The sequence below is a fragment of the Macrosteles quadrilineatus genome, unplaced genomic scaffold (assembly GCF_028750875.1).
Source record: "Macrosteles quadrilineatus isolate MER2022 unplaced genomic scaffold, UCM_ALF_1.0 Scaffold_9__3_contigs__length_116548681, whole genome shotgun sequence".
NCBI classification, from domain to species: Eukaryota; Metazoa; Arthropoda; class Insecta; order Hemiptera; family Cicadellidae; genus Macrosteles; species Macrosteles quadrilineatus.
This window is the reverse complement of record NW_026542602.1, coordinates 2574165-2600426: the sequence shown is the minus strand read 5'-3', so window position 1 is coordinate 2600426 and position 26262 is coordinate 2574165. Positions and strand designations below refer to the sequence as shown.

At 37.3% G+C, this 26262-nt stretch overlaps 1 protein-coding gene across 3 annotated transcripts in view; it reads left to right on the top strand.

The window, feature by feature from the left end:
- Positions 1–26262, top strand: part of LOC129003225 (uncharacterized) — a 153985-nt gene that overhangs the window by 111998 nt on the left and 15725 nt on the right. For all 3 annotated transcript variants that reach the window (XM_054431517.1, XM_054431518.1, XM_054431519.1), the window contains one exon: positions 15180–16869. In XM_054431517.1, coding sequence (XP_054287492.1) covers positions 15180–16869 — 1690 coding nt within the window. The remainder of the gene's footprint in view (positions 1–15179; positions 16870–26262) is intronic.

The window sequence follows — 26262 nt, the reverse complement described above, 5'->3', positions numbered from 1 at the left end:
GGAATCCTTGAGTATACTTTTTTTGACTTTTCGTCCACTCGCGGTGGATATGTTGGTGTACTTGGACGGACGGCATTCCAGAATATAAATGGTGCACGCTGCGCCATTATCTAGCAGCAGCGCCTTCTGTCTATACCAGCGTTCAGGTCACCGATGCTATAGTGTTGCTCAAGAGTGTAGCTTAGTGGTTGCTAAGGTTACATCTGCATCCCTATCCTGCCGTGATCTATCCCCCCCCCATCAATAACATCTTTATAACAGATTAACATCGTTGTAACAGATTCGATTCATCCTAGCAAATATGTTATGGTAAATCATAGTTTAAATACTGTAATATACAACTCTAGTGCTAAATAATGATGGGGGAAATTAAATTTACAGATGTAATTAATGGGGTTTATGGGATGGGATATACTCTAGTGTCATCGTATTTTTCGTGAATAATTGTATAAAAATATAAACTGCTCGATCAAAGTTAAATTTGATAGATTTTTTCTTGACTAGTATTATAATTCTTCCAAAATTTTGCAATAATTTTTTAACCAAATTCAGACAAAATTTTTTTGGTCCAAGCATCAGTACGGTACAAACTAACAATGCAAAACACACAAACAAAATTGTAGTCAATGAATATTGCTTCTTTTGTTCACTGAGACAAAGAAGCTTAACAATAAAACAATGACATATCAATAACTCTATATGTGGCACACAATAGATATTTTCATTAGAATGATGTTGTCAAACCATAGGCTACAAAGTTTTTTGGATAAAAGTTATATAACAACATTTGTATACAAGCAAGCCGTTCAATAAAAATAGTGAGTGAGCACAAACCAGAACCTACTAAGTAGCATATTACTGAAAATGCTCGTCGATTTTTTTGTTGGTAAGTTTAGTTTGTATTGATTTAGTTAAATAATAAATTTGTAAACGAAAGATCTTTATATTCCCCAAAGTACTTAACCCCAGCTTCAAGTGCATAGCATCAATCTCTATATTCACAGCTGAGTTTTAAATCCAAAACCGGTCAGTGGTGACCTGCCCCAACACGCCCGCGGCGCTGTATTAGTGTGCACGTAGTTGTAACCACTCATTTTGGGCGCCACCTCCCCCTCCCCCCCCAGAGCTCTGTCTTCAGTAGACATAACACCATACTTGTGACATGTAATTACAACATAGGCAGGTTTGTTTGATTCGTGTAGCCACAAACACAATCTTCTATCAAACCAGTTTTTTAAGATTTTGTCGAGTGTATTATTTTCTATTTATATTGTATAATTTACACTCTTTGAAGTCGTAATGTAAAATTATACAATATGAGAAGGTGACCTGATCCACTTAACTATTCCAATTTTTACTACTTTCAGGTAATGCCATAATTAATAAATTGATTTTATTTTGTCAACAGTAATTAATAATAGAAAACTACAATAATAGGAACATAGGGAGATATTGGTTATGCATCAATTATAATTATGAATGGATTTTTGATTGATCTAAGTAAATTGAAAATGAATCATGGTCATGTGGGTACTTTTTAAATGTATTTCTACGCAACTCTTAGATTAGTAGTTGACTTCGATCATTTTAAATTGTTGAATTAAATTTTCTCACACATTTAACTGATTGCACCTACTATTTGAATAATCAACTTCATCTATGCAAGTTGACTCTCATACGTTTGTAAAAGTTGTTATGTAAAGCTTTACTTGTTGTGTATTCTTAATTTGTGGTAACGATTTAATATGAATAACAATATACTTTTGATATCCATTAATTTGTTTTTCAATCTTAAAATAATTTAATAATACAGTGTGCCATTTTTTCGTTTCTTAAATACATAAGGGTAATCAGTTATTTTAAAATATTCCGATATATTTGGTTCTTTTACTTACACAGAAAGAGTATTTAACTTAAATGTATACAAAAAAGCAAAATTGGATTCAAAAAACTTTCAAATCAGATAATCGTAACCTGTAACAACAATTATTTTGATAACATTCTTGTGAATAACAGCTTGACAACGCCGGGGAAGGGACGGGTAGGCAATATAGCTACAGTCATCATATTGCATAAGCTCGGAATGAAGGCGCTCAGGGCCTTCGCTACGTATACCAGATACATTACATTTCTGTTGAAAAAGTCGAGCTGTTCTCTTATTGACTTGGGATATCTTACTGCTAGTAAACTTCTGATCATATTCTAATTCCTCATATATCCCGTTTATATTGACAGGTTTTAATACCCGGCTTTCATGTTCCATCTAAATGTATCAACTACTGGAGCCAGATTTGAACTTAAAGAGAACATTTAGTTCAATGTGTCCATTATGTCCAATTACTTAAATCCTATTTCAAATTTTTGTTTCTCATACTATGACGGGGTGTAAAATACAATAGATTTTTCTGGCTAAATAAACTATATAGTTTGTAGAAGAAAGGAGCCGGTATATGCTACAGCAGCACACATTTTCAGCTCAATTAATCTAAATTCTTATTATTCAAATGGCTAAATGGTAAGCGAGCTGTTCTTGTAGAGCACGGGGCTTCAATCTCTGAGGTGCTGGGATCAAATCCCGTCGATCACAAATAAAATTATTCATATGATAATTCCACGATAAGGTCTAAAGCAATGTGCATGCTAGAGCCCAGCGTCCTAGGATGTAAATGTAGAAAAAAATATCTACGATTGAGAATGGAATGCCTACTTCACAGTGCAGTGGTATATTTATAGCCAAAGATATTTCCTATTCACCGTGACCGGCGACTGTCTAGTGTCTGAGGTAATTGACAAGACAAGAGACGTATGAATGATAGATCCTGCGTCTCGCCGTGAGTTAGTGTTTCCGTCCGGAATGTTATCCTTTGTTTGGATCTGATACACAGTTGTGGATTAATATTGATGACACGAATATGTGATTCAATCAATTAATTGACTAGCAAAGGGGTTGTTTCAGGATTAAATATCCATAGAAGGTAGGTAATGTGAACTAACTTATTTCAATCGATTTGTAATCGATAATCAATTAAAATTGCACTGAGTTAAAGGTAATCATATATTCGTCAGCCATTGTATGTGTGATTAATCTATCATAGATTTGACTTTTGTTCAGGTAGCTTATGGTAATTCTTAAGTTCTAGGTGGTTTTAAGTCACTAGAATTTTAGCTTAGTGCTAGGATGTGAAGGTGGGACAAAAGAAATTGTAGCACCTGGCAGGAGACTCTCGTCGCCAACTGATGGCTGGGACTCCTCAAGGCCCCTCACCTCACGACGTCTCTCGCCTTCGCCCCCCTGGCCTGACTTGTGCAACGTCGTTGGTAAATGTTTGATTGCTCTGGAACTGACTCGTCTGCTCTGCTTGTTTGTGTTCTCTCGTAAAGGTTGTTACATCTTAAGAAGTATCAAGTACCTCCTGTATGAGCCATCAGTGGTTCATAATCCTTAACAAGTTTACATTTTGTATGTTATATGATGCATGTATGCTTTAACATGCTTTTGTTCCATGGCTTAAGTGTCCAAAAAATTGGCTGGATATCTTGTAGAGATTGTCCCATTGATCGATATCGATAATCTGCTCTTTGTGGTCGGTTCATTGTCGATACTATCGACGACGTGACCATTTACGCGACGCGTGATTCGAGCACGACACGCATGTGTCATGTACCACGTGACATCATGTACGTGTAGTTGAGCCAGGTGTTATAGGGTGGGTATCATGATCATTGTATTACTGGACAATGTTGATGCAGTGCCAATGAACTTGAAAATTCTGGTTGTTCGTTAAATGGGTGAACTTTTTCACAACACTTTGAACTCAGTAAAGAGTTGAAAATTTGATTGGTGCCTCTAGAGCTTCCTTAGAACTGCTCTAGAACTTATTTCTTCTGAACCTACTCCTTCATAACTACTCTGGAACCTATTTCTCCAGAACTATTGAAGAACCTACCTCTTCAAAACCGTTTTAGAATTTACTTCTTCAGAACTGCTCTAGGACGTATGGCGTCAAAACCACTCTATAACTTGAAAGAACGCGCAGTTGTAAGGCCATATTTTATCTTCAGTAATTCTCTTTAATCATCTTTGTGTTCTTCATGAATGATGATTTATCAATTACTGAATGCGAAGTCCCAACTATGTGTGTCTTTTTTCCAAATACAAATTTTTCCTAGTTTTGTTTGACGTATTTTTAAGGTGCATCAAAGTTATACGATTATGCACATTATGTTTGTCCAAGTCTCTTTCATATTTTCCTGACTTTCTGGTCTCAGCCTGTGAAGCCACACACATCGACGTACCAACTTTACGTGTTCCTACACAGCAGATTAAAGCTTCAATACGATTTAGATTCGACGGAAGTAGCTTTTTGCTTTCTTACCTTACACCTACTTCGGATGTCTATATAAGGAGATCTACAGCTTGCCTAAGATAGCAAATCTCGTAGCTTCTCTGGCCCAGCCCACGGCATACCTCCGCGGTAGTACCAGAACAGCTCGGCTGCCATTGTATATCGCGCCCACCACCATCTGATGAATGGAACGGTAGATAACCCCCCCCCCCCTCCCCCCTCCATATGTAGTGGTCTACCATATCATTTACTCATCTGTTTATACCGTTGGCTTCATTGCAATTGAAAAAATATCACAAATACATGGTTCATAGTCAAGAAAAGTCAAATTGTTATAGGTAATACAAAGCGATTATCCAGAGTAATGTTAGTAAATTGAAACTTAAGTCATTGACTTTGGATATTCCTCCTAAAGCCTCTTTCTGAGTGTGTATCATGCCCGCCTACGTCTGGTTGCACTGGTGACGACTAAATTATTTTCTCTCTCATTTTAATGTATATTTTTAATAATTTACTCCTCGATCATATGAAGACAGTTGGGAGTCAGTTTCGTCCAAGAAATGTAGGCGTTGCGTTTTAATGTTTACTCTTTGTTTCTTGTTATTTTACCAACTCAAAAACTTGTGTCAAATGAATATATTATGTAAACCATTGTTTTCCTAGTATAGTAACCAAATAGTTGAGTAAAAATCGTTTAATCTGTCCTATTTTATCTGTCCTATTAATCTGTCCTATTTTTATCTATCCTATTAAGAGGGATAAATTTAGACAAATCAGGGCACTAAACGTTGCAAAAAAAACATACGAAACTGCCTAAAGATTTTACAATAGAAGGAGAAATCTACTATTATAGGTCAGTAATTCTAAGTCAATTCTTTTGAGTTCCATAACTTCGAAAACCAGCAATTCTTAAGTTCCTTGCGATTGTAAGCGTATGATGTTGAAATATATTATAAAAATGTATCATATAGGTTCTTAAAATCCCCTCAATACCTTTAGAGATGGTTAATTATTTATTCGACCAATGTCCTTTCCAACAATGGAAAGTATCGAATCTCTAGATGATAATGTTGGTGTCCGCCTACAAAAGCGAAAGTGTCGGTTCGTTTGAGTTATGAACTGGAAAACAGCGACACTTTCACTAAACTTCACTAAACAATTTTGACAAGAAAATTGGATTATAGGAAGTTTGTCAAAGTTACTCTCTGGTAATAGCATGTAAGTTTCAACTCCAAAATTTCACAGTTGTGGACACAATTTGGGTTACATTATCTAGATACTGTTTTTGATTTAACTTTCACTTTACTTATTCTTACAAAATTTAAATACCCTAATTTAAGACCTGATGGTTATCAGATTTTTACAAGAGCTAGAAGTATCAAATTTTGCATAACATTTGGGATCCAGCATGAGAAATCGATATTTAATTTAACACATAAAAATGACTACCTAAACCACATAGAAATCAACTTATTTATAATGTTTACAGAAAAATATATAACGTTAAATTCAAGTATCATGTCAGATTTAATAGCGAAGGTTCAAGAATATTACGCAGAGACCTCTTCGAAACATAAACAATCGAAAAACATACGCAAACTGCTTTGGAACCAGTTTTGAGAAAGTGTTGACCCATTTGTGTTGTCACTGTCCATTTCGTACAACACCTCGTGTGTAAAACGAGTTTTAAGTCTGCATAACACGTCTGTAAGGAGTAAATAGTATTTGTGGAATTATTTCTTTAACAGGGCCATGAATCTTTTTTTTTAATGCATTTTTTAAGCTGTAACTCTTTTGTTAATGGTTAAATCCAGTTTTTTTCTATGTTCACAAAAGCATTTTGTGTATAAAATTATTATCACAATGCAAGTAAAGAGCCATCCATACATAAGCAAATAAAGAGCTGTATCCTTTTTTAACCTTAGCTATTAAAAAAAAACATCAAATGAACCATCAGAAAATAATCTGATCAGTTTTTTTATATGTTGAGAAAGCTTTTATTGATTATTTTAAAATAAAATACTGCTTAAATCGTAAACATGAAATACCAATAAGAACGGAGAAAAAGCTGCAAGTTTTAAAGGAATTCCCTACAAATGAAAAGTGTTATTCTTAAATGTAAAAACCGCCATAAATGTTAATCTTTTTAAGTGTTAGCAAAGCTTTTTCTTTAGGTAGTCTCTCCACAATGCTGCTGGAATTGTAAGGAAACTTCAATGAACAAATGTCCAGTAGATTTTTGTATAATTCTTTCGTCAACAAAGACCCAATTACCGAAAGTATTTGATTCTTGCTTGTGAGATTAAATAGTTTTAAAAATTAAAAGATGTAACAAACAGAATGAACTCATTTATTCGTGAGACGATCAAAATCAGCAGATCTACCATGTAGGGGTGTTTTGTATACAATTTGTCTCTGGTTATTAAAAAAACAATAATTGTAGCCTACTGGTTTCATAACCAAACAGTAAATTGCCAATTATAAAACTAACCCCAATACACGAGAAAATAAATTCGTTGACACAAACGCTCAACGTCTTTAACATGAAAAACTTAAAAGCAGGCTTCTGATTTTACAATCGGATGAGAAATCTGTTTGCATTAGATAGTAGTTAGATAGTTACAATTGTAATCACTGCATCTTACACTAGTTATCGCTTTTCAAAAAATATCTTTCTCTGTAACGGTAACTAAATTGCATTATGATGATTGTGGAAAAATAGCTCGCGGCTTTGGTAAGAGCATAGCAACATTCCTTATCAAAAATGCAATCTAAATGACCTTTTTAAGATTATTTAATGGTTAGAAATTAACTGATTATTTTTATACTGTTACAAAAGAAACTTGAGAAAATGTTATTTAATTACATGGTAAAATGGTCATAGCTAAATTGTCACTAATACATTATCCTTCTGCTTCATCAGGGATATTTCATTATCACAAGTCATGTTTAATCACAGCACGTCGTGTACAAAGGTGAATTAACAACAATTACTCCTCTACTTGGGAAACATCGAGTAGAAGTTTCATTAGCAGTGAAATCGTGGAGTCTTTGCTTAGAGTTAATTACAAGGCTTATCTTGTGTAAAACCTCCTCAAGTCATGACGTCATCAATCTCAGCTGTTGTCGCCAAAGACGTGATTGAGTTTCGTTTAAAACTAATTGCGAAAGAAATAATCTAGAGCAGAATGGCATACTGATAACAATTTTTTAACCTTTGACGTTTGCTACAGCAAATCAATGTGTATGATTTAAACTGTAAAATTCACATTAACGAAACAAATTAAGATTTTACAATATTATGAGAATATTACTTGCATACTCAAAAGTAGTGTTATGGACTATTTTACTAGGTTAAACATCAATATGGTATAGTTAGGTGTAACAGATTCACTATTCAAATGAAGCAGTAAGCCAACAGATTGAGCTGTTCAGCTGTAGCTTTCTTATACTATGATTGTTGGTACAACACAAAAGCGATATGAATTGTCTTTCAAGTTAGGATTGGCGAAACTTACACAACATAAATTAGTAATTGACAACAGCCCAAGCTCTCTGAGGTTCATTTCGACAACGTCGACTTGTATTCTGAAACTGGTAACCGCTTAAACGTGGTAATAGAATGTTCAGTTGTATCTAAAGTCAAGGATTTTTAAATTTTATCACAAAGGTTTAACAGAAAAGCACAATGTCCAGCAGGAAGAAGCTATTCTGTTTTGTACAGTGCAAAAACTCCGAGTGACATCCCTAACACGTAGGCCGATGACCGGTTACAACAGTGACAACCGTTACTGCTCATCTGTTCCTCCGTGGTAACCGTTGCAACTGTTTACCCGTCACTACATGTCATCGCCTCATTACCTTCTTCCACCGGTTTTTATCAGTCTGTGTTTTGTAACTGATGCAAATAGTCTTTGTCATGCAATGGCTGCATTAGGTCTTGTAGATTTACTGGGTTTTTTGTCCCTTAACCGTTTCGGCAGTAACTAAACTCAGTCCTAAATCATTGGGCGTTTGATAAATGTTCTTGACTAAAGAAACTACTGAACTTTGTCAGTAACAGCTACACAGGACATCGCCCTCCCTTGCACGTCCACTCTGCGTTTACAGCTTATGGCACAAACTGCGTTGCTGTCATAGTGAATTTATCAATAAACAATGTGCTTTTGCAATAACAACAATCATCTTTTGTTTTTGTGTCAGCATCAATGTAAATGTGGAATCCAGTCAAATTGATCACTATATTGTTAACATCAAGCAAATTTCCATTGTACACAATTAAATAAATTGCGGATTTATGGTGGATACTTCGTTTACACTCACAGAGCATGCTTAAAAGAACTCTATAAATGTTTAATCCTTGTATATTCTTCGAGGGAATTTTGAAAAAAAGTTTATAACAGTTTTTTTTTAAATAGGATTCCACTTGCACTATCCAAAGACTATAATGATACGTCTAACTGAGCTTTCCTAACTCCTGTAGGTTTCAATGACTAAGGGTTCTAAAATATTTGAATATAAGTACATTAAAATGCATATCCCTTGCTATCGGTCAATGTTTGTGGCATTGAAAATGACTGATATTGTTGTATTAATTATAAACGAGATCACTTGATGTTTAAATCGCCTACTTTGTGAAAGTAGCTTTTAACCAGCGGTTGTAACTTATATTTAAATGTTCTTTGTATTTTCTGCGTTGAGAAATATAGGCTACTTTGCATAACTGCATTGCTCTATTATCTGACATTATGAGTTTCTTGTGGCATTTCTAGGACTTTCTGAACCTCATTTAACAGTCTTAACAAATGTTCTGTCTTTATTGTAATACTGTTATGTATAGGTGGTACATTTACTATATTGTAAACCTTAAGAATGTAGGTTTGTATAAGATTATTATTATTATTATTATTGGTGATACTACAAGTCAGTCTATTGGTTACATTGCAGCACTTATCTTAAACGTGCTGCGTTCAAATCCCGCCAATTTTTTAAAGCTTTCGGCTATTCGATAATGTTATTTCAAAGCTCACTTTGCTATAGGTATTACCGTTAGCAGTTGATATTTACTAAAAAGACAAATTCATGGATAGCTACACCTTTTCGACTTATGTTTATATCGTAAATCTTAAACCAGCGATTACTGAGACCCGGTCAACAATTTAGTACAATATAGTATTGTTGCAAAAATGTAATTTGGAGTCGGGAAGTGAAATAGATTTTTGAATACGAGGGTAAGAAGGCCTAAATAAAAAATCAGTGTAAATATTTTGCGTAAAAAATGTAGATTTGTGGCTTAGTAACAGTGAAATAGTCAAAACTTTAACCTTAGACAACTGTGTGGACTTTTTACATAGTTAACAGGTAAACTGTGATGTAACAGTGATTATCTATACCACATACAAAAGGTGACTACATAAGTGAACTGAGCATTGTAGTTCTCACTTGTGATTTGTTCTGGTTACCCTTTAGTTGGAACGGTCACTTTTGCCATTGATTATGTTATTTCACACCGCAATGACTTTCCCGGTTTTGTAAAGAGTTTTGGAATGTGACACCTACTTTTTAGCATAGCCATTAAATCAGATTGCAGGTTTATTATGAAGAATTGACCCTTAACAAAAACAACTAGTTCCCTACGAAACTTCATTGTTAGCTGTTCAATGAAACGCTCTTTTTCTCACCGTATGATAAAAAAAAATAGGCAGCTACTGTTTAGTAGACATTATTTGATTTTTTTCCGCGAACGAGACACTTTAATTTTATTCCATTTGCTATATTTTTAGAAACATTTTGTAAAGTAGTCATCTACAAAAATAACCCCGTCCCAGCAAACCTGCAGACTAAGCGTATTTCCATTTGCCTGAATTGATTTGAAATTAAATCTATTTAAATAACATTAGGTTTAACGAGTACCTAGGTTTGCTGCTACAAAGAGGCTAATAAATTATGGATTTTAGTAAAATATTAGTAGCTTACTATAAAGTTAATAAATTTGTTAATAAATTAATAAGTTTGATCCAAATATTTCCATAAGCAAACTATAACATTTTACAATATTTTCCATAATAATAACATGGGATTTTTCAATTTGCATTTTTTTTATTTTCTCCGTAACCAATAACCGTACGAAAACACTTTGGTATATTTGTTGTTTTTTTAAGCTCTTTAAAATGGTCTAGAGATAAAGTGGGACATTTTGTGTTTTGAGGGTAAAAAATGAGTAAACCCACTTTTTACCCCATAAAACCCCCCGTTAAACACTGTTCCCATGGTCATGCTGATTCGCGAACTCATTCAAGTTTATCCCGCCTTTTTCCAAATTAAACCAAATTTTCCAAATTTCATCAAAATCGGAGAACAATTAGGTACTCAAGTTATCGCTTTCACGGACGTATATATATAACAGAGGTGTATAGTCAATGGTAATAGCTACTTCCCTATAGGGAAATTGTGGGTATATGTGTAAAAAACCCACAGTATAATGAATAAATGTCCACTCCAACTCCAAGTGTTGACATATTTCTACATCCAATACCGTAACTTCCACGTTCACAGCTACGGATCTCATCGTTGTCGGTTTAAGTGGGAATATTTGTATCGACGAAGCATAACATGTCGTTTTCCCGGGAAACGGTTTCACCGTAGCGCATTCCCGCCAAATCTGTTGGCGAAGATGATTGTGATGGCGGTGACCGGCGGAAGTGGAAGTGGTCGCCGGACCGGAACAAGACAGTGTTGCCAACAGGCTTGCCACATGTTGCCAATTAAAAGCCATAGCGATACAGCGGTTGCAAGATTGAGTGCAATCGATGGTGCAATTTCTGTGTAGCTAATTGTTGTATAGTCCTTCAATGAGGGCGCAGTATGTTACATTGGTTCGTTAAAATTGGTCTCTCGGGATATTTGAAAGCTCATGTTTATATTGTATAACTCTTTAGCTTATATTTTTAGTTTTTTTTAGTTTTTTTTATGTTGTAGTGTTGGAGCAGATAAAACTATATTCTCATTACTGTAAAAGTTCGACCTTCTGATAGGGTTAAGGATCAGGCAAAAATTACATTTTTGTTACACTACAGTAAAAATTGAAAAAGTTATGTTAGGCCTTAATGATAATATATACCATTAAATAGATGTGGAGTTCGTGTCTACATGCTTTCAAAATTCCTTAATGGCTTGACCATATAAGGTTAATCACTTTTAGAATGGCCTTATCTTTACGACCTTGTCACATTAACGCCTTCTTTCCATTGGTTACCTCCCGCTATCTCCGCGTCCCCATATCTCCGTGTACCGCTATCTCCGAATTTCAGAGTGACCCTTATAATCCTCGGTTACTTCCTGCGTTAAGACTTTCCGTTCAAACCTAACATAACCTAACTTAACTTAACCTAACCTAACCTAACCTAACCTAACCTAACCTAACCTAACCTAACCTGACCTAACCTAACCTAACCCACGGGTTAAATTTTCATCAAATCTTCCATCCACGGGGCTTCGCAGCCGTGGATGCAATGACAGCTAACAACGCAGTCAGTGACTGGATTATAAGGGTCACTCAAGAATTCGGAGATAGCGGGACAGATTTGGGTTCGGAGATATCGGAACGCGGAGATAGTGGGAGCACACGCTTTCCATTTATTCTCTTTGGTGTTTAGAACGTATAACAGCTGATTGGTGTTTAATTTAACAGCTGGTTGGTGAATTGACAGCTGGTCCTCATTGTTGCTTTGTGAAAGTGCAAGGTCTGTCTTTGATTCATTCCCAAAACCTGACGTTAAGTTTGTCATGTGTTTCAATGCTCTCAACCTAAAAATAGTAGAAGTTTGTGGATTTCACTTTGGTAGTTCCATTTATGTTATTTTGATGATGTTTTAAATTATCACGACTATTTGTCATTTACTTTGAAAATCTGATACTATGTTGTATTTGAATTGTATCTGAAGTTATCTCTGAGTTGTACCTGAATATCTGAACAACATGGTCTTAAAATCATACAAGTTCGAAGTAATTAATAATATAATTTTATAATACACAGTTTCTCGATAGTTATGTATTCAACAGATTGACTAAAATTAAATGAATTTCTGTGTAGATAAGTCATTATATTTAATACATTTTACTAATAAAAAAATTATTTTGAAGGGGCCACAAATAAACTGTAAGATTCTGTACCAGTAATGTTTTTCTACCATAAAACCTATACAACTTTATCGTCTCCACCTAATTTTTCTTAGTAACAAAGTAGTTCACTTATGTTATACAAAATTAAAACTACAGAGGACATATACATTTTTAACTTCGTCTGGATATTTATATCAATGTTTTAGCCCAATGAACTTTTAAAATTCTGAAAAACTAGATTATTTACGTAATAATTTCGTCAGTACATTCCAATGTCGGTTTTTTTCTTTACTAGTTTCGCTTCCAAAACATAATTATCAGGTACAATCGTGCTGTAATTCAGCCTGTGTTAAACTATCTGAGTTGCCAAGGACTGAAGAACATAATTACTGATGATGATTTCTTGACATCGAAACATGCACAATCACTGATATTCTTCTGTACTAACAACTTGATAGAAATACGTGGAAGCAGATGATTTCAACTTTGAAGACCATAAATAATTCAAAGAACCGATTCATCAAGTCGAGATTCATCTACGGAGATTCTTCCACAAAAGCATTCCCTGTCGTAACTGGGTTAGCGGCACGGCTTATCGGAGGTTTCGCGTTGCAATCTTAACAATTTATTGGTGTCCAAAGTTTGCGGGGCCCGCGGCTCACATTATACAGTGTCCGTTATATGATACGCACAATGTCAGGCCCTGCAGGGCCCCGGGGCCCCATCAGGGACGTGTACAATCAATTGAGAAACACTCGCCTCCGCCCACCAATTACGATGCGAATATCGAAGTCGAATATCGCGCGTTCGCAAATAATTGACAGCTTTTCATCGTGTCAATCACTTCAGTACGTGTAAAAGGTCAAATTGATTGCGATGTGGTTGTATTGCTTGTTACACTACATGAGGGAATTGTAGTTACTGTATGTTGAAGTTGAGATAAAATCATAATCAATGAGATTGCTACGTTTCAAACATTTTCACAATTTGAAAACTGATGATATTTCCCAGATTTGTTTACATTATATTGGTTTGCAAAAGATTTCGCCAGTTCACTATGAAAACCAAATGTTTCACAGTACTACGATTTGGGAGACTTAGATTTTCAATAGTAAATATACTTTGTTGCATTGTAAAGTTTTGTAGCTTTTTGTGTGTGCTTCATGGCCGTTTTCTTTGGAATGTGCTGTTTTTCTCTTCATCAGATATTTGAAAGTGTTCTATTTACTCTTTGGCCATAAAAGATGATAAACAGTAGCTTAACCGTCTGTAGGATCCAAGTGGCCATCTCTATTTTCTAAGGGTGAACAGTCACTAATTAATATAAGTCATGGTTACTATACTGGTTTCATAGTTTTTGTACTAACAGTAGCTACATCAGTTTACTTTTCTAACAATCACTGCAAGTATCCATTGTTTTGTTACTCGCTACTACTGTATTTTTTAGTTTTATTTTAGTCTGTTACAAAAACATTCCCCGACATAAAATAACGCACTTTTTCCTTTCTTCGTTACGGAAACCGGTTTACATATCTCTTCCCAGTCCTAGAGGATTATCAGTCAGCCATTGGTGATTTACGGTATTTGAACCAGAGACCTCGGAACCGAAGCCACATGTTCTGATACTAGACCATAATTCCTACAGAATAATCCAGACATTAAATAACTACGGACCCAAGATTCCGTCTCCGACCGCGCCAGTAGATAGCCTTGACCTCCGCCTCCGTATCCGGCAAACTTGCGTAACAAAGCCGCACCAGCGGTAACAAGATCTGCCGCAAATATCAGCTGATCGCTAATAATATCAGCTGGGCAAGGGCACAAACTGCGGTGTAGTAGTACGGGAGCTAAGAAGGACATAAATGCTTGTGAAATGTAATATGAATGTAACAGGAGTGTACTATACAGGGTGTCCCGGAACTCCCTACCAATATTTTAGGGCATTGATCCTGGGTAAGAAACGTACCTAAATATCATATTTAAATTGTCCGGAAGTCCTAACTTACTCACACAGCAGCCATTTTGTTTTTTTCAGTTATTAATTTTTTTCTAAAGAATGGTTAAACATAAGAAATGGAAACTTTGCACAAACATTTATGACAAGTAGACAAAGCTACAAAAAAATTATGAAGATTTTTCAAATTCATAAAACAAAATGGCGGCCATTTAACATTTTCTTCTTAAATGACTCAAAAACCATTGATTTTATAAAATTTTTAAATGGCCGCCATTTTGTTTTATGAATTTGAAAAATCGTGATAATTTTTTGGTAGCTTTGTCTAGCTGTCATAAATGTCTGTGCAAAGTTTCCATTTCGTATGTTTAACCATTCTTTAGAAAAAAATTAATATCTGAAAAAAACAAAATGGCGGCTGTGTGAGTAAGTTAGAACTTCCAGACAATTTAAATATGATATTTAGGTACGTTTCTTACCCAGGATCAATGCCCTAAAATATTGGTAGAGAGTTCCGGGACACCCTGTATAATAGATCCGTTTGTATTTGTTGCTGACTAAATTTCCCTAATTTATGAAAGCCTGATAATCAAGTTCATCCCATCTATTGAATTTCCTCAGGATTGAAAGCGTTAATTTTGTTGTTCAACGAGCACTATTAATCCATTCAGCTGTGTTATTGTTCATTGTTGGAAAATTAGAGTTATTGAATAGAATGTGCCTTGTTTGTTTACTGACAACATGCCCATTTGTTACAGAGAGGGTCCGAGGACGGAGTGATGCACGATTACAAGCACAAGTACGGGACCTTGTCGGGGGGCTCCGCCCTCTCCAAGTCCATGAAGTACGCGGAGACGTGGCTGTACGGCTCCATGGCGGCCCGGCCCTCCACCACGCGGCCCAGCCTCTTCATGTACCCCGAGATGTCGCCGCCTGCGGGCTACGCCCTCGTCATGTGCGCGTGTGCGGATTTCCTCTCCGGTACCACCCGGGGCAAGAAAAGCGCGGCGGTGTGCAAGAAGTGCGGCGGCTCGAGGAAGACGTCATGGGACGCGTCTCCCACCCAGGTGCGGGGGTTCGGAACCGTGAGGCTGTCACAGCCCAAGAGTCGGCCGGAACTTCCCCGTCTGGACGACCTCAAGGATCCGTACGACATGATGAGGAAGTCGAGGTTGGCGACAGTGAGTTCTCTGAGACCTCCTCCAGATGGGAGGTCCAGAGCGAAGAGTAGTTCCCCGCGAGGGCGGAGGCGACGGAGCAAGTCACCCCCTCGGCATCGCTCTCCTGACTCGCGGGTCCTGACGAACGGAGTGTGCAACGAGTCGGCGAGGAAGAGTATCCTAGAATGTGATGTTAACCCTTACGAACTTATTTCTCAGTATTTAAAAAACGATCCTATAGACCCTAGGCTTTCTGTGGAAGAAGACGAGTTTAGTGATAATTTAAGTGATAACGCGCTCGACGATTATGCGTACACGAGGAGAACGAAGAGAGAAGATAAAAGGACGACGAAGAAGGCAGCGACGGTCGGTAGCACGAACAAAAAAGGGTTCCTGGACGCGTTGAGGAGTAAATGGGACGACCAGGTGAGAGTGACGGACCCTGTACCTGGAGGTGTCAGTATAGGAGGACAAAGGATCAAACTGTTCAACAACAACGAGCCGATCCCCATCGTGACCAACTCCAACGAGTTTGTCTCCGACTCCGAGGACACCGAGGAGGAGATCTACGACGTGGAGAAACACAAAGCGTGGTTCTCTGACAGATCAGACTCAAAACCCACAGGCTCTCAAACACCCAAGACCACAAACTCACCGAAGAGGCCGCCTCGCAAACTAAAAACATCTTTGGAACCTGTAAATAAAATAGATACTCCAAAGACTACGAACGAGACCGGTAAAAACCGAGTCAACTTCGCCCTAGATGTTCCTAACCAAACGAGTCGGCGATCGAACTCGCTCACGTCCTCCGCGTCGTTAGAGATCAAAAGTATTTTGAAAAAGCCCAACTCTACATTGAATCTCGCTGATACTGTGAAAAGTGTGAGTCCTAACAAGCTCGTTACCTCAACACCAAGGAGAGATTCTTCATCGGAATCAGGAGCCCGTTCAGTCACTCCTAATGTCGGGAAGAACTTCCGTCTGCCGTCCTTCAAAGACTACAAGCAACAACAACAGAACCGCAAGAAGAAGCAGGTGCAATTCAGGGTGTCTGAGGAAGGAGAATCAGCTGATAGTGGAGAGAGTTCTGCAGTAGACGGGGAGAACAATGTCTCAAACGGAGTAGAATCCAATCCGGACATCGTCATCACTGATCCCGAAAGCTCTGAGGTTCTGAGACTACAGTTCTTCGGTGACAACCAAGAGGACACCGAGGCGGTCAACCAGGCGTTACCAGACCCAAGAAACATCCTACTAGACTCGACAGCGAACTCTGCCGAAGATCATGGTGAGTGAAGCTATTCACATTCCTAACTTTATACTGTATTTATAAGTGCCGTCTTGTCCTTTTAGCTTGCTTGGGCTGGGGCAGTATCTTTCCCGATTCGTGGCAAATTTAGTGAAATCGATGCATTAACATGAGAAACCTAATGTAAAAATCTTCCCGAAAATTATGCGTGCTTTTTATTATATATTTGTAGTTTTCAATAAGCTTTGAAACCCCTAAGAGACACGAAACCATACAGAGATGATCTTGATGGATTCATGTATCAATGCGAGACAGAAATGTTTCATGGCATATCTTAAACGATTACCCAACGTTTCACATCAATCGGATGTACGTACAGATGAACAGATGCGTACAAAAAAACATTCGACTTCCTGTTTAACAACAACTCGTTCTGTACGGTAACAAAGCTACACATAATTATAATGTTATAATGTTTTCCTCAATAACTATTTTATTCCTTTAGGGCTGTACTAATGAGTGATAGTAATTCCGAGTTTAGTACAGTGTACACTGTAAACCAATTTGCGTTACATGGTCTATAATTGTTATTATTCAGCGGAGTTTTGATACCATCGCATTTCCACGGTGTGGCATGCACACCTCAACAATAGACCGTTGACCCTTGTGATCTTTCCCATGCTTATCTCAACGGAGGTCTAAACAAGAGCTCAAGTGAAGCACCCCTTTGAATTGAACCTTTTGATTGCATAGTTTAAATCGAGGATCTATAATGTTAAAATGTCTATTGTATAAACAACGAATTTCAGCTTGCCAATATCTAACACGTTAGGGACATTATGGCACAAATAGACAGATTTTGTCTTCGTCAACATTTGTCTATGGCATAATGATCATTGTCATCGTCGTAGTCCTCATCATCGAAGACAATCTGCCAGGTTGTAATGCGAATTGCACGATTACAACGATGACTGGATGACAGTTAGGGATTGATTACATTACACAACCTATCTTGTGCGATTTTCTTTCCTTGAAGGGAGCGCAGCGGTTGTTTTATTTCTTAACTGGGAGTACTTGGACTTTGTTACCGTCCCTGCAAATACGAATAATTGCAAATTGACAAATTGTAATGGTAAAGAATTGTGATTGATCAAGTAGAAATATTGCATCAAAATATACTCTTAAAAAGTGGGTTTTGTGTAAAAATGGCTGTTAAACACTGCCGTTATGTGTTCTAACCTTAAAGATGGTACAGCATGACTAAAATTAGAGTTTATACTACGGGTCATAAGTTTATTTCACCTTATGCCCCGGTTTAGCCTTCGTTGAACTTGAGCTAATGTCAAAAAGAACCATTTTAACCCAAATCTACTATTTTGTTGATGAAATGTTAGCGTAATAAATATTCCAAACGCATCATGGAAAGTTTTTCCCTGACGCATTTGCACATTCGGGTGTTTAGATGCACGGGTTCAAGGTGGCGACCCTTTCGCAATGCCAACTTCCTTTCGCTCACCTTTCGACTTGTGTTGCAACCGCGAAGCGTCGGCGTAAAGGTGAACTTGCTCAGGGAAGAGACAGAGAGAAAGAGAAGTGAGGGGGGGGGGGAGACGCGCAAGTTGAAAAAGAAGACAGAAGGAAGTTTCTTCCTCTCTCTTTCAGCTGATCGCTTTTTCTGTCCTCCCTGTCTCTCATTAAGAGATATTGAGTGTCCGGTCACACAACGCAGGTCGAGAAGTTTCTCCTCTTCCCGTCGCGATATTTTTTCTTTTGTCTTTGAAGAGATGGGGTTTCGCAAGGACTGGGACCATGGTGACGTCCAGTTACTTGGAGTTAACGAATTGTGGATATTTATAGGCATGATCTGTGGATGCGATACTTCCTGGTGTGGATTAATGTCCGCACTAGTGAGTACTGACTATTCGCAGTTATATCCTGATAAGTAGACAAATTCGTAAATTACAAGGCAAAATGTGGTTCGGGTTCCACTATAAACTGTAGGTCCCTTAGTTGCCTTTGGCTGTGTGTGTGTGTGTTAGTTAATTATCAATCCTGTTTAAGGAACATGTCAGCCTTAGTCAGTAATAAGACTTCAAGATGGCGCCACTCATTCTACACTTATTCATACTTCTCTTAAAATACCTACTTTCGTATGGTCGCCATTCCAATTAAAAGTATTAAAGGTTCTTGACTTATTCATTACCTTGTATTCTGCAAATATACGCTGTAACCTATTATACGACCTAAAGATTATTTTGAGGTCTTTCATGCCTACTCAAATGCCAACTTATGCAACTCGTCTATTTTTGAATTAATTTTCTAGTATCCCATTTTACTACGCTAATAATGTCAGAGGAATAAAGCAGCAGTTTAAGAATAACGCTATTTGTTAGTGGCAATTTTCAGTAGGTAAAACAACAATAAACTATTCGGTCGGGTACATGTGATAGGTATTCAATTCGATACGGTTTCGCAGTTGGTGTAGTTTGTAACCATTTACATAATTGACTTGCAATACGAACGTACAGTTTCCTCCTTGACATTTCAGTTGCCTCACATTCTCTCTCACGATACATAGCAATGTGTTACAACTAATCGTTGCCTTTGGATTGTAGACTTATCATCCTATTGTGAAATCTTAAGTTTGTTTTAGCGTGTGCCGGGGAATTCCATTGATATAATACTATAAAAAAAACCCATAAAAATATGAAGGTAACCCTGAACGCCAGGTAAAATTCGTTCAGGGACACTCCGGTATTGCTAAGGGTATAGTGTGGTATAAACTTGTGTTTTATATCGATAGGTAATGCTTGCGTGCTCGAGGAACTTCAAATCCTTATCATCAAAGACCAAAAACCAAGAACAAGAAGTTTAGTAACCTTGCGTATATCTTCGTATTTCATCTCATGTGGTCGTGTCAATATATTACAAAACTCATGATAGTCAAACAGAAATATCATCACAGGTATCCTTTTCAGAAAACACCCTCTTACATCGTCGTTTAAACTGTCAACACTTTACTGATAAAAGAACAAAGCGCACAGCTTTCTCGGTGGAAAGTGAAATAGCCTAATAGCACACTATCTAGTCACTTGTCGATCAAGCTGAGAATCGCATGTTAGCGAAGTTAACAATTAGGAACAGAGATCGCGCATTACCTTCCCACCCACTCTATCTGTGGCCAAAACAGACGATTAACTGAACAGCTGATTCGTCAAACAGCTGATTGGTGTGCGCATGCATGTGCTCAGCTGATTGGGTCGTTGAATGAGAAGTTTTCAGTGTGATTCGAAGATGATGATGTGAAAGAAAGATGTTAGGGTTACCTTTCATTCTTCCCTGGAATTTACGCAAAGTAAAACGCAGCTATGTTTGGTCTACATCACACCTATCAAGCTTTACCAGACACATTTCAAAACAAGTCTTGTTCCAACAGAATGGCAGGTATATTTCCAGTTTTCAAAGTCATTGTTTTAAATTGAGAATATTGATATAGTTCTCATTTTCGTTGAACAAAAATACTTTCGCAGTCCAATTTCTGCTGTTTATAGTCTGTATGATGGGACTTGTCTCCTGACTCTCCGTTTCCCTGGGACTAGCCCAGTCCTCTGGTTGACGAGTTGATGAGTCTCAGGAGACAGGTTCCATCATACAGGGTATACAGTAGAATATGCTCAGGAATCACACTTCATATGACATCCAAATTATTGTTAATGTCTAACTAATTCTTAGAAGAAACCTTGATTTGTTTTGAGTATCAACCAATAAAACGGTTTTAACTTTTGTACCTATTAAACTCAAAATAAATTATGTAATTCAATCCTTAGTGTATCAAGTAGATGCATCGCTGTGTAGGGTGTAGGTCCAACTTTGTTCCGTACCGATAAAATTAATCACACCACTAAGTGAATGGTTGACCATACGTCCTAGCTGGACCTCGACATGTATATGTGATTCAAGTGGCGAGTCAATGCGGAAGGAACGAGTAGAAAGTGATTTCAATCTCATACTTGTGGTCCAGCCCCGGCCAATGGACTCTCATCTGTCCACCGTTCTTAGCGTGGGATTGTCCATCGGATGTGTCGTTGGGGGTTTTGACCTTAGATACACTGCAATAAAGTTTAAATTCTAGAATTGTGGCTCTGAATTGTTTATCTGTGTTTTTATGGTTTACACCAATAACACATTTTATGGAAGAATATCAAATGCTTCTGAATTTGGCCAATTCTTTTTGGATATGTTGGTGTTCAAATCCGTCCCATTCGCTTGAAAACTGAGACCACTATACTGGCAACACTCTCAAACAAGTAGTGGTTGACTGAAAAAGACCAAGGTGTCCGAGGTTTGCTTCGATAAACAAATTTCCTTTTAATTCCAATTGATTTCTACGTAAAAGCAATTTATGGCCTACCTTCATATTCTATCGAGTTCGGAACCCTTTTACACATTACTTCGGTCTGGGCTTAAAGGGGTGTGGCATTATCACACAGGTTAAATCCATTGGCGATTCCCGGGAAGTGAGCCTATTATTTTGAAAACTGATTATCCTATTATCTCCATGGATACCAATCATTTACTTTTGAAACCTCATCTCAAAACTCCGGACATTCAAGGGGCGTAGCCCGATAGGAACTCAGGGAAGTGAATAGGCCTATGACATTCCGAGATAAGTGAACCATCTTTGTGCTTAATTTTGGCTATATCAGTTGAGTATTTTAGTCGTGACAGCTGCACAGACAGATAGACAGACAGACGTCACCTCAATTGCATAATAGTAATACTAGCTGCTGTACCCGTGCTTCGCAACAGGTAGAAAAATCAGTTTTTCATAATCCGAGAAGAACTCTGGGAAGTGAATAAGCCTGTGACATTCCTAGATTTATGGACAGTCTTTGTGCTTAGTTTTGGCTGTATCAGTTGAGTATTTTAGTCGTGGTTGCCGCACAGACAGACACCACCCATAGATGAAGTGAATGATATTTATTCCAAATAGTGAAGAAATAGTGAAGTGAATTATATTACTTCATCTATGCACCACCTCAATTTTATGTGTTTTCTCATACTTTTCAAGGTATCCATTCGTTAAGCCTGGTTGCAAAGTATTTAAGACCCTTTTCTAGTCACGTGACTACAACACCAAACAAACAAGCACCCTTGACCCGCCAAATTACCCAATTACTTGGTCGTGAGGGACCGAATTACAAATTACCCTCTCACGGGTCCGTCGCGTCAGTTCACCAACAGCAGGGCGAGTACCCTGTACAGGACTGGCAGAACCTGTCGAAGGTTAAGGTTACGAGTGAATTACCGATTCGTAAACCGGAAAGTAACTTACAAAAACCGGCGCTCCTTCCCCTTGCACTTTCACTGGACCTTAGGCGGCACGTTCACTTTCTATCGAGACCCAGCCGTTGGTCGACCGTGACGACGACTTGTCGTGTCGTGTTGGTGATAAACTTTTATTAATTGTCAAAGTGTGTTTGTATGACAATATTGTAGTGTGGAGTTCGAGTGAATTGTGCGATACCGGATTTACCATGTGATTGGATTCGACGTAGAGGTAAATTAATATAGTATGGTGGCAAGGGCTTAGTAATTTTTTTGTAGTGTTTAACCATTGAATATAGAACTTAATGTTTATTTTCCATACATTTTGAGTTAGTTTTCAATTTAAAGATGGACTTAGTTAATTGAGCCATCGAAAGAGTTCTTTCAATTACCGATCTCTATCAAAATACGCTGATTTCTTAGCAATTCCAAATTTAGAAGGCAACTTATTGAAAATATAGAATTTTTTGCATCAACCAACTTTTCTATCAGTGAAAAAAAACTAAGGGGAAATACAATTGTGCAGCACACTTAATAAATGCATCATTCAATTATGTTCATTTTGTATAAAAGTGGCTTAGCTGGTCCATTTAGATGGGACGTCTACTTCAGTAGATAAAGTTAATAGACGAACTAATAATCAGCTGTGTTTATTGATTCAGTTCTGATCGTAAACAACACATTCAGTTGCAAAGAGGGACAGAAAGTGAAAGCTACGAAGGTCTCTTGTTGGTGTTTCTCACAGCTGTTAATGGACCAGTCTTATGTTTGAATAGTTGTGTTTCAGTTGTAACAAACTATTACGGCTTCGTTACTTTAACCAGGTTACGCAACATTCAATCTGTTACCTCTGGAAAAGTACTTGTACCTTAAGTAGTGAATACCCTTAATCAAATCAACTTTTGCTACGTTACGTTTCAATGAGTAAAACATACGATAGTCACCATGCGTCTTTAGAGCCAACCCAGGAATGAATACGTATGTTTTTACTGTATTGTTATTGTGAAATAAACCCTACATTGATGTGTGGTTGAAGAACAGTAACGCTTGAATGCTTTCATGTCGTCTAAATATCGTCGTATTTTATTTAATATTGATATAAAGACTACATTTTAATTTTAGTGTTCGCCTACACTTTAGTTACAAATAGTTGCTTTACCCATGCTTCACAACAGGGCGAAATGCGTGAATATGAATATGAAATGCTTGTGTTTCTTTAAACCTCTAGAAAACAGTTACACCCGACATTTATTATAAGAAAAAACTCAATTCTACCACTTAGTTATATGAAATATAAAACGTATTTAGTGAGCTTTACCCTTTAGTGAGTGTGCCTAAAATCAAGTTAAGTGCATAAATCTGTCATATTATTTGGTTAAATTACAAGAAATGAATATTTAAAATGCTCTCATGTTCGGGACATAAACATACTCTTAACATCGCCTTCGATCATCAAGGATGACAAATTTACAAGTTAGTGTATTATACAATGCAACTATTGGGCGTTAGGTATCTAATAAACCATCCCTACACAAATACGAACAAATTCAAACATCTGTAACGTTTTTTACTAGACTATGTTACTTCTATTACATCAGGGGAACGTCATCAAGGATTTCAGAACCACCCGGTCGTGTCATATTTAACAGTGCAATCGTCAATGTTTCCCCACAACTGTAATTATTCTACTCGACTAAGTGTGAGACAACAATTTAATTGTGAAAGTGAAAACGATGCAATTGCACCTGGTTGCGGATCTAACCACTGCACTTGTACTTTGCATACCGAACATTCCTCTAAGTGCATTGAGGCACAATCATTGACTTTGGATACCGTACTGCAAGTTATGTGTGTTTCCACGCCAGTGGAATTTTTAAGTTTTTTTTAGGAAACGGTCTTGTTACTATCTAACGTCGATCTTTTTGATAGATAGCATTTTTAACTCGTAGCCCAATGACAAAGTTTGGATTCGAACCAGCGACCTTCAGATTTGAAGGTGAGCACTATAACCACTCAGCAAAGTCTACATGCTGTAACACCAAGTAGACTTGTTATTCTAATGTAAAATAAATTTTTTTATGTGTATGATATATTTTGGTTTTGTCTTAATATACTGGTATCGAAAAATCTCTCTCCTTCCTATAAGGGGTACATTCTGGTTCTGGTTTGCATTTTTTGGTAACGGTACTATTGCACGTACTGGTGAAACTCTAAATAAACAACTGATCTTAGTTAGAAACAAAGCCACACAGATTATATCACTCCATTCTACCATCAACTCTACACTCTCTTTGCATATATTCAACCATAAAATACACACCTTGGCATGCTTTGATGTCTTAGCAATAAATATAATTCCAAAGACCCCCAAATAACATTTCCTCAAAATTCAACTTAGGTTCGCCCCTGTCTTCTTGTAGAGGACATTGGTACCTAGGCTGTATCTATCTTTTTTTAACGTTCGACACACATTCTTCTCACATTTCCGATGTCCAGTCTTTCTCCGTAGAGAAACTGCATTCTCGCGATCTCTTTAGTAAGTAGTCGGAGATGGTTGCGGCTTTCCCGTAGTATTGATCATAGACGGCGATTCTTTCATTGGTCTCGCTACGCTCAAATGCAGAGCGATCAACGCGTTTATTTCGTTATCCTTGACAGCTCATCGATGGTTGTTTGGGCTGTCAAAGCGCATTGACGAGTTAGTTTAAGGAGTACTAAGACCTGTTTACCTCCGTCGTTTTGTGTATCCATGGAAACCGTAAAATACATTTCGTACAAATGTGAAAGCTTCGAAATCATATTTGAGACACATTACAAATGATTATAGTACAGTTTAATCGACTAAGAAGTAGATTTCCCCTTTACTTTAGTACTGCAAGTAGACTTCTCGTGCAATTGTAAAATCTACAGGCTGTTTCGGTTCGTTTCACTTCCGATTATTTAAATAATTCGTTGATGTCAAACATGTTTTCTTCTTATTTGATATACATAGTTGTATAGGGCCTGATTTACACTATTTGGGTGTAGAGTAATACCAGAAAGCGAGTAGTTTTTATAATTTTGTGTTGTTGTAATTAATTCAAAGTTAGGAATATAGTCTACAAGTAAACAAAAAAATGTACCGGGCATAAACGAATCTTGAAATTTATTAGATAGTTAGAACGATCAACTAAATATTTTAGTAAAGAATCAGCTGTTCAACTTGTAGAGAACGATCAGCTGTCTAAGTACTTTAGCAAAGAATCAGCTGTTCAACTTGAAGAGAACGATCAGCTGAATAAGTATTTTAGTAAAGAATCAGCTGTTCAACTTGAAGAGAACGATCAGCTGAATAAGTATTTTAGTAAAGAATCAGCTGTTCAACTTGTAGAGAACGATCAGTTAACAAGTATTTTAGTGAAGAATCAGCTGCTCAACTTGTAGAGGACGATCAGCTGACTGAACAAGAACAACACGTGACACGATCAGCTGACCGCCGGACTGCAGGGTTGTGACCCTCGCTTTCCAGATGAAAGTGGTCCTGACCCTAGCCTCGCCTGACAAGTTCACGGGTTGGCGAGTAATCGAAATCGAAGAAAGTGGTTGTCTATAGACGGACTGCGAACACCTCATTCTCACGTAACCTCTGTTGTGTTGTGAATTTTATGGTCTATGAAAACATTCAGTACGAAAGTGGTATACAAACTGATAAAACTTGTAAAAGTCTATTGTTTCTTCGTTGTTGGTGATGTTAGGTTTAGGTTGTTCAAAGAATTATTGTGGAAATTTTCCATCACTAAAACAAATTTCTAAATACGTTCCAGTATCTCGAACCTTATTCTACATTTAGGTAGAAAAAAACCTAAAACACAACATACTATCATTAGTAACCAAACAGTTCAGGAACACAAAGGCTGAACACATTTATAATAGAGCATGAAAATGAGAAAAAGTTAATCCGGAAGATAATAAGAAAATACAAAAGGTCCAATCAATACTATCTACTCAAACCGATCTCAATCGTAAGCAAAATTAAATACATTTTAACATGAATTTCATCCACCCCCCCCCCCCCTGTGAGTGATATCCAATGAAGCCCTCAGGTCTCGGCCAAGGACGAACATA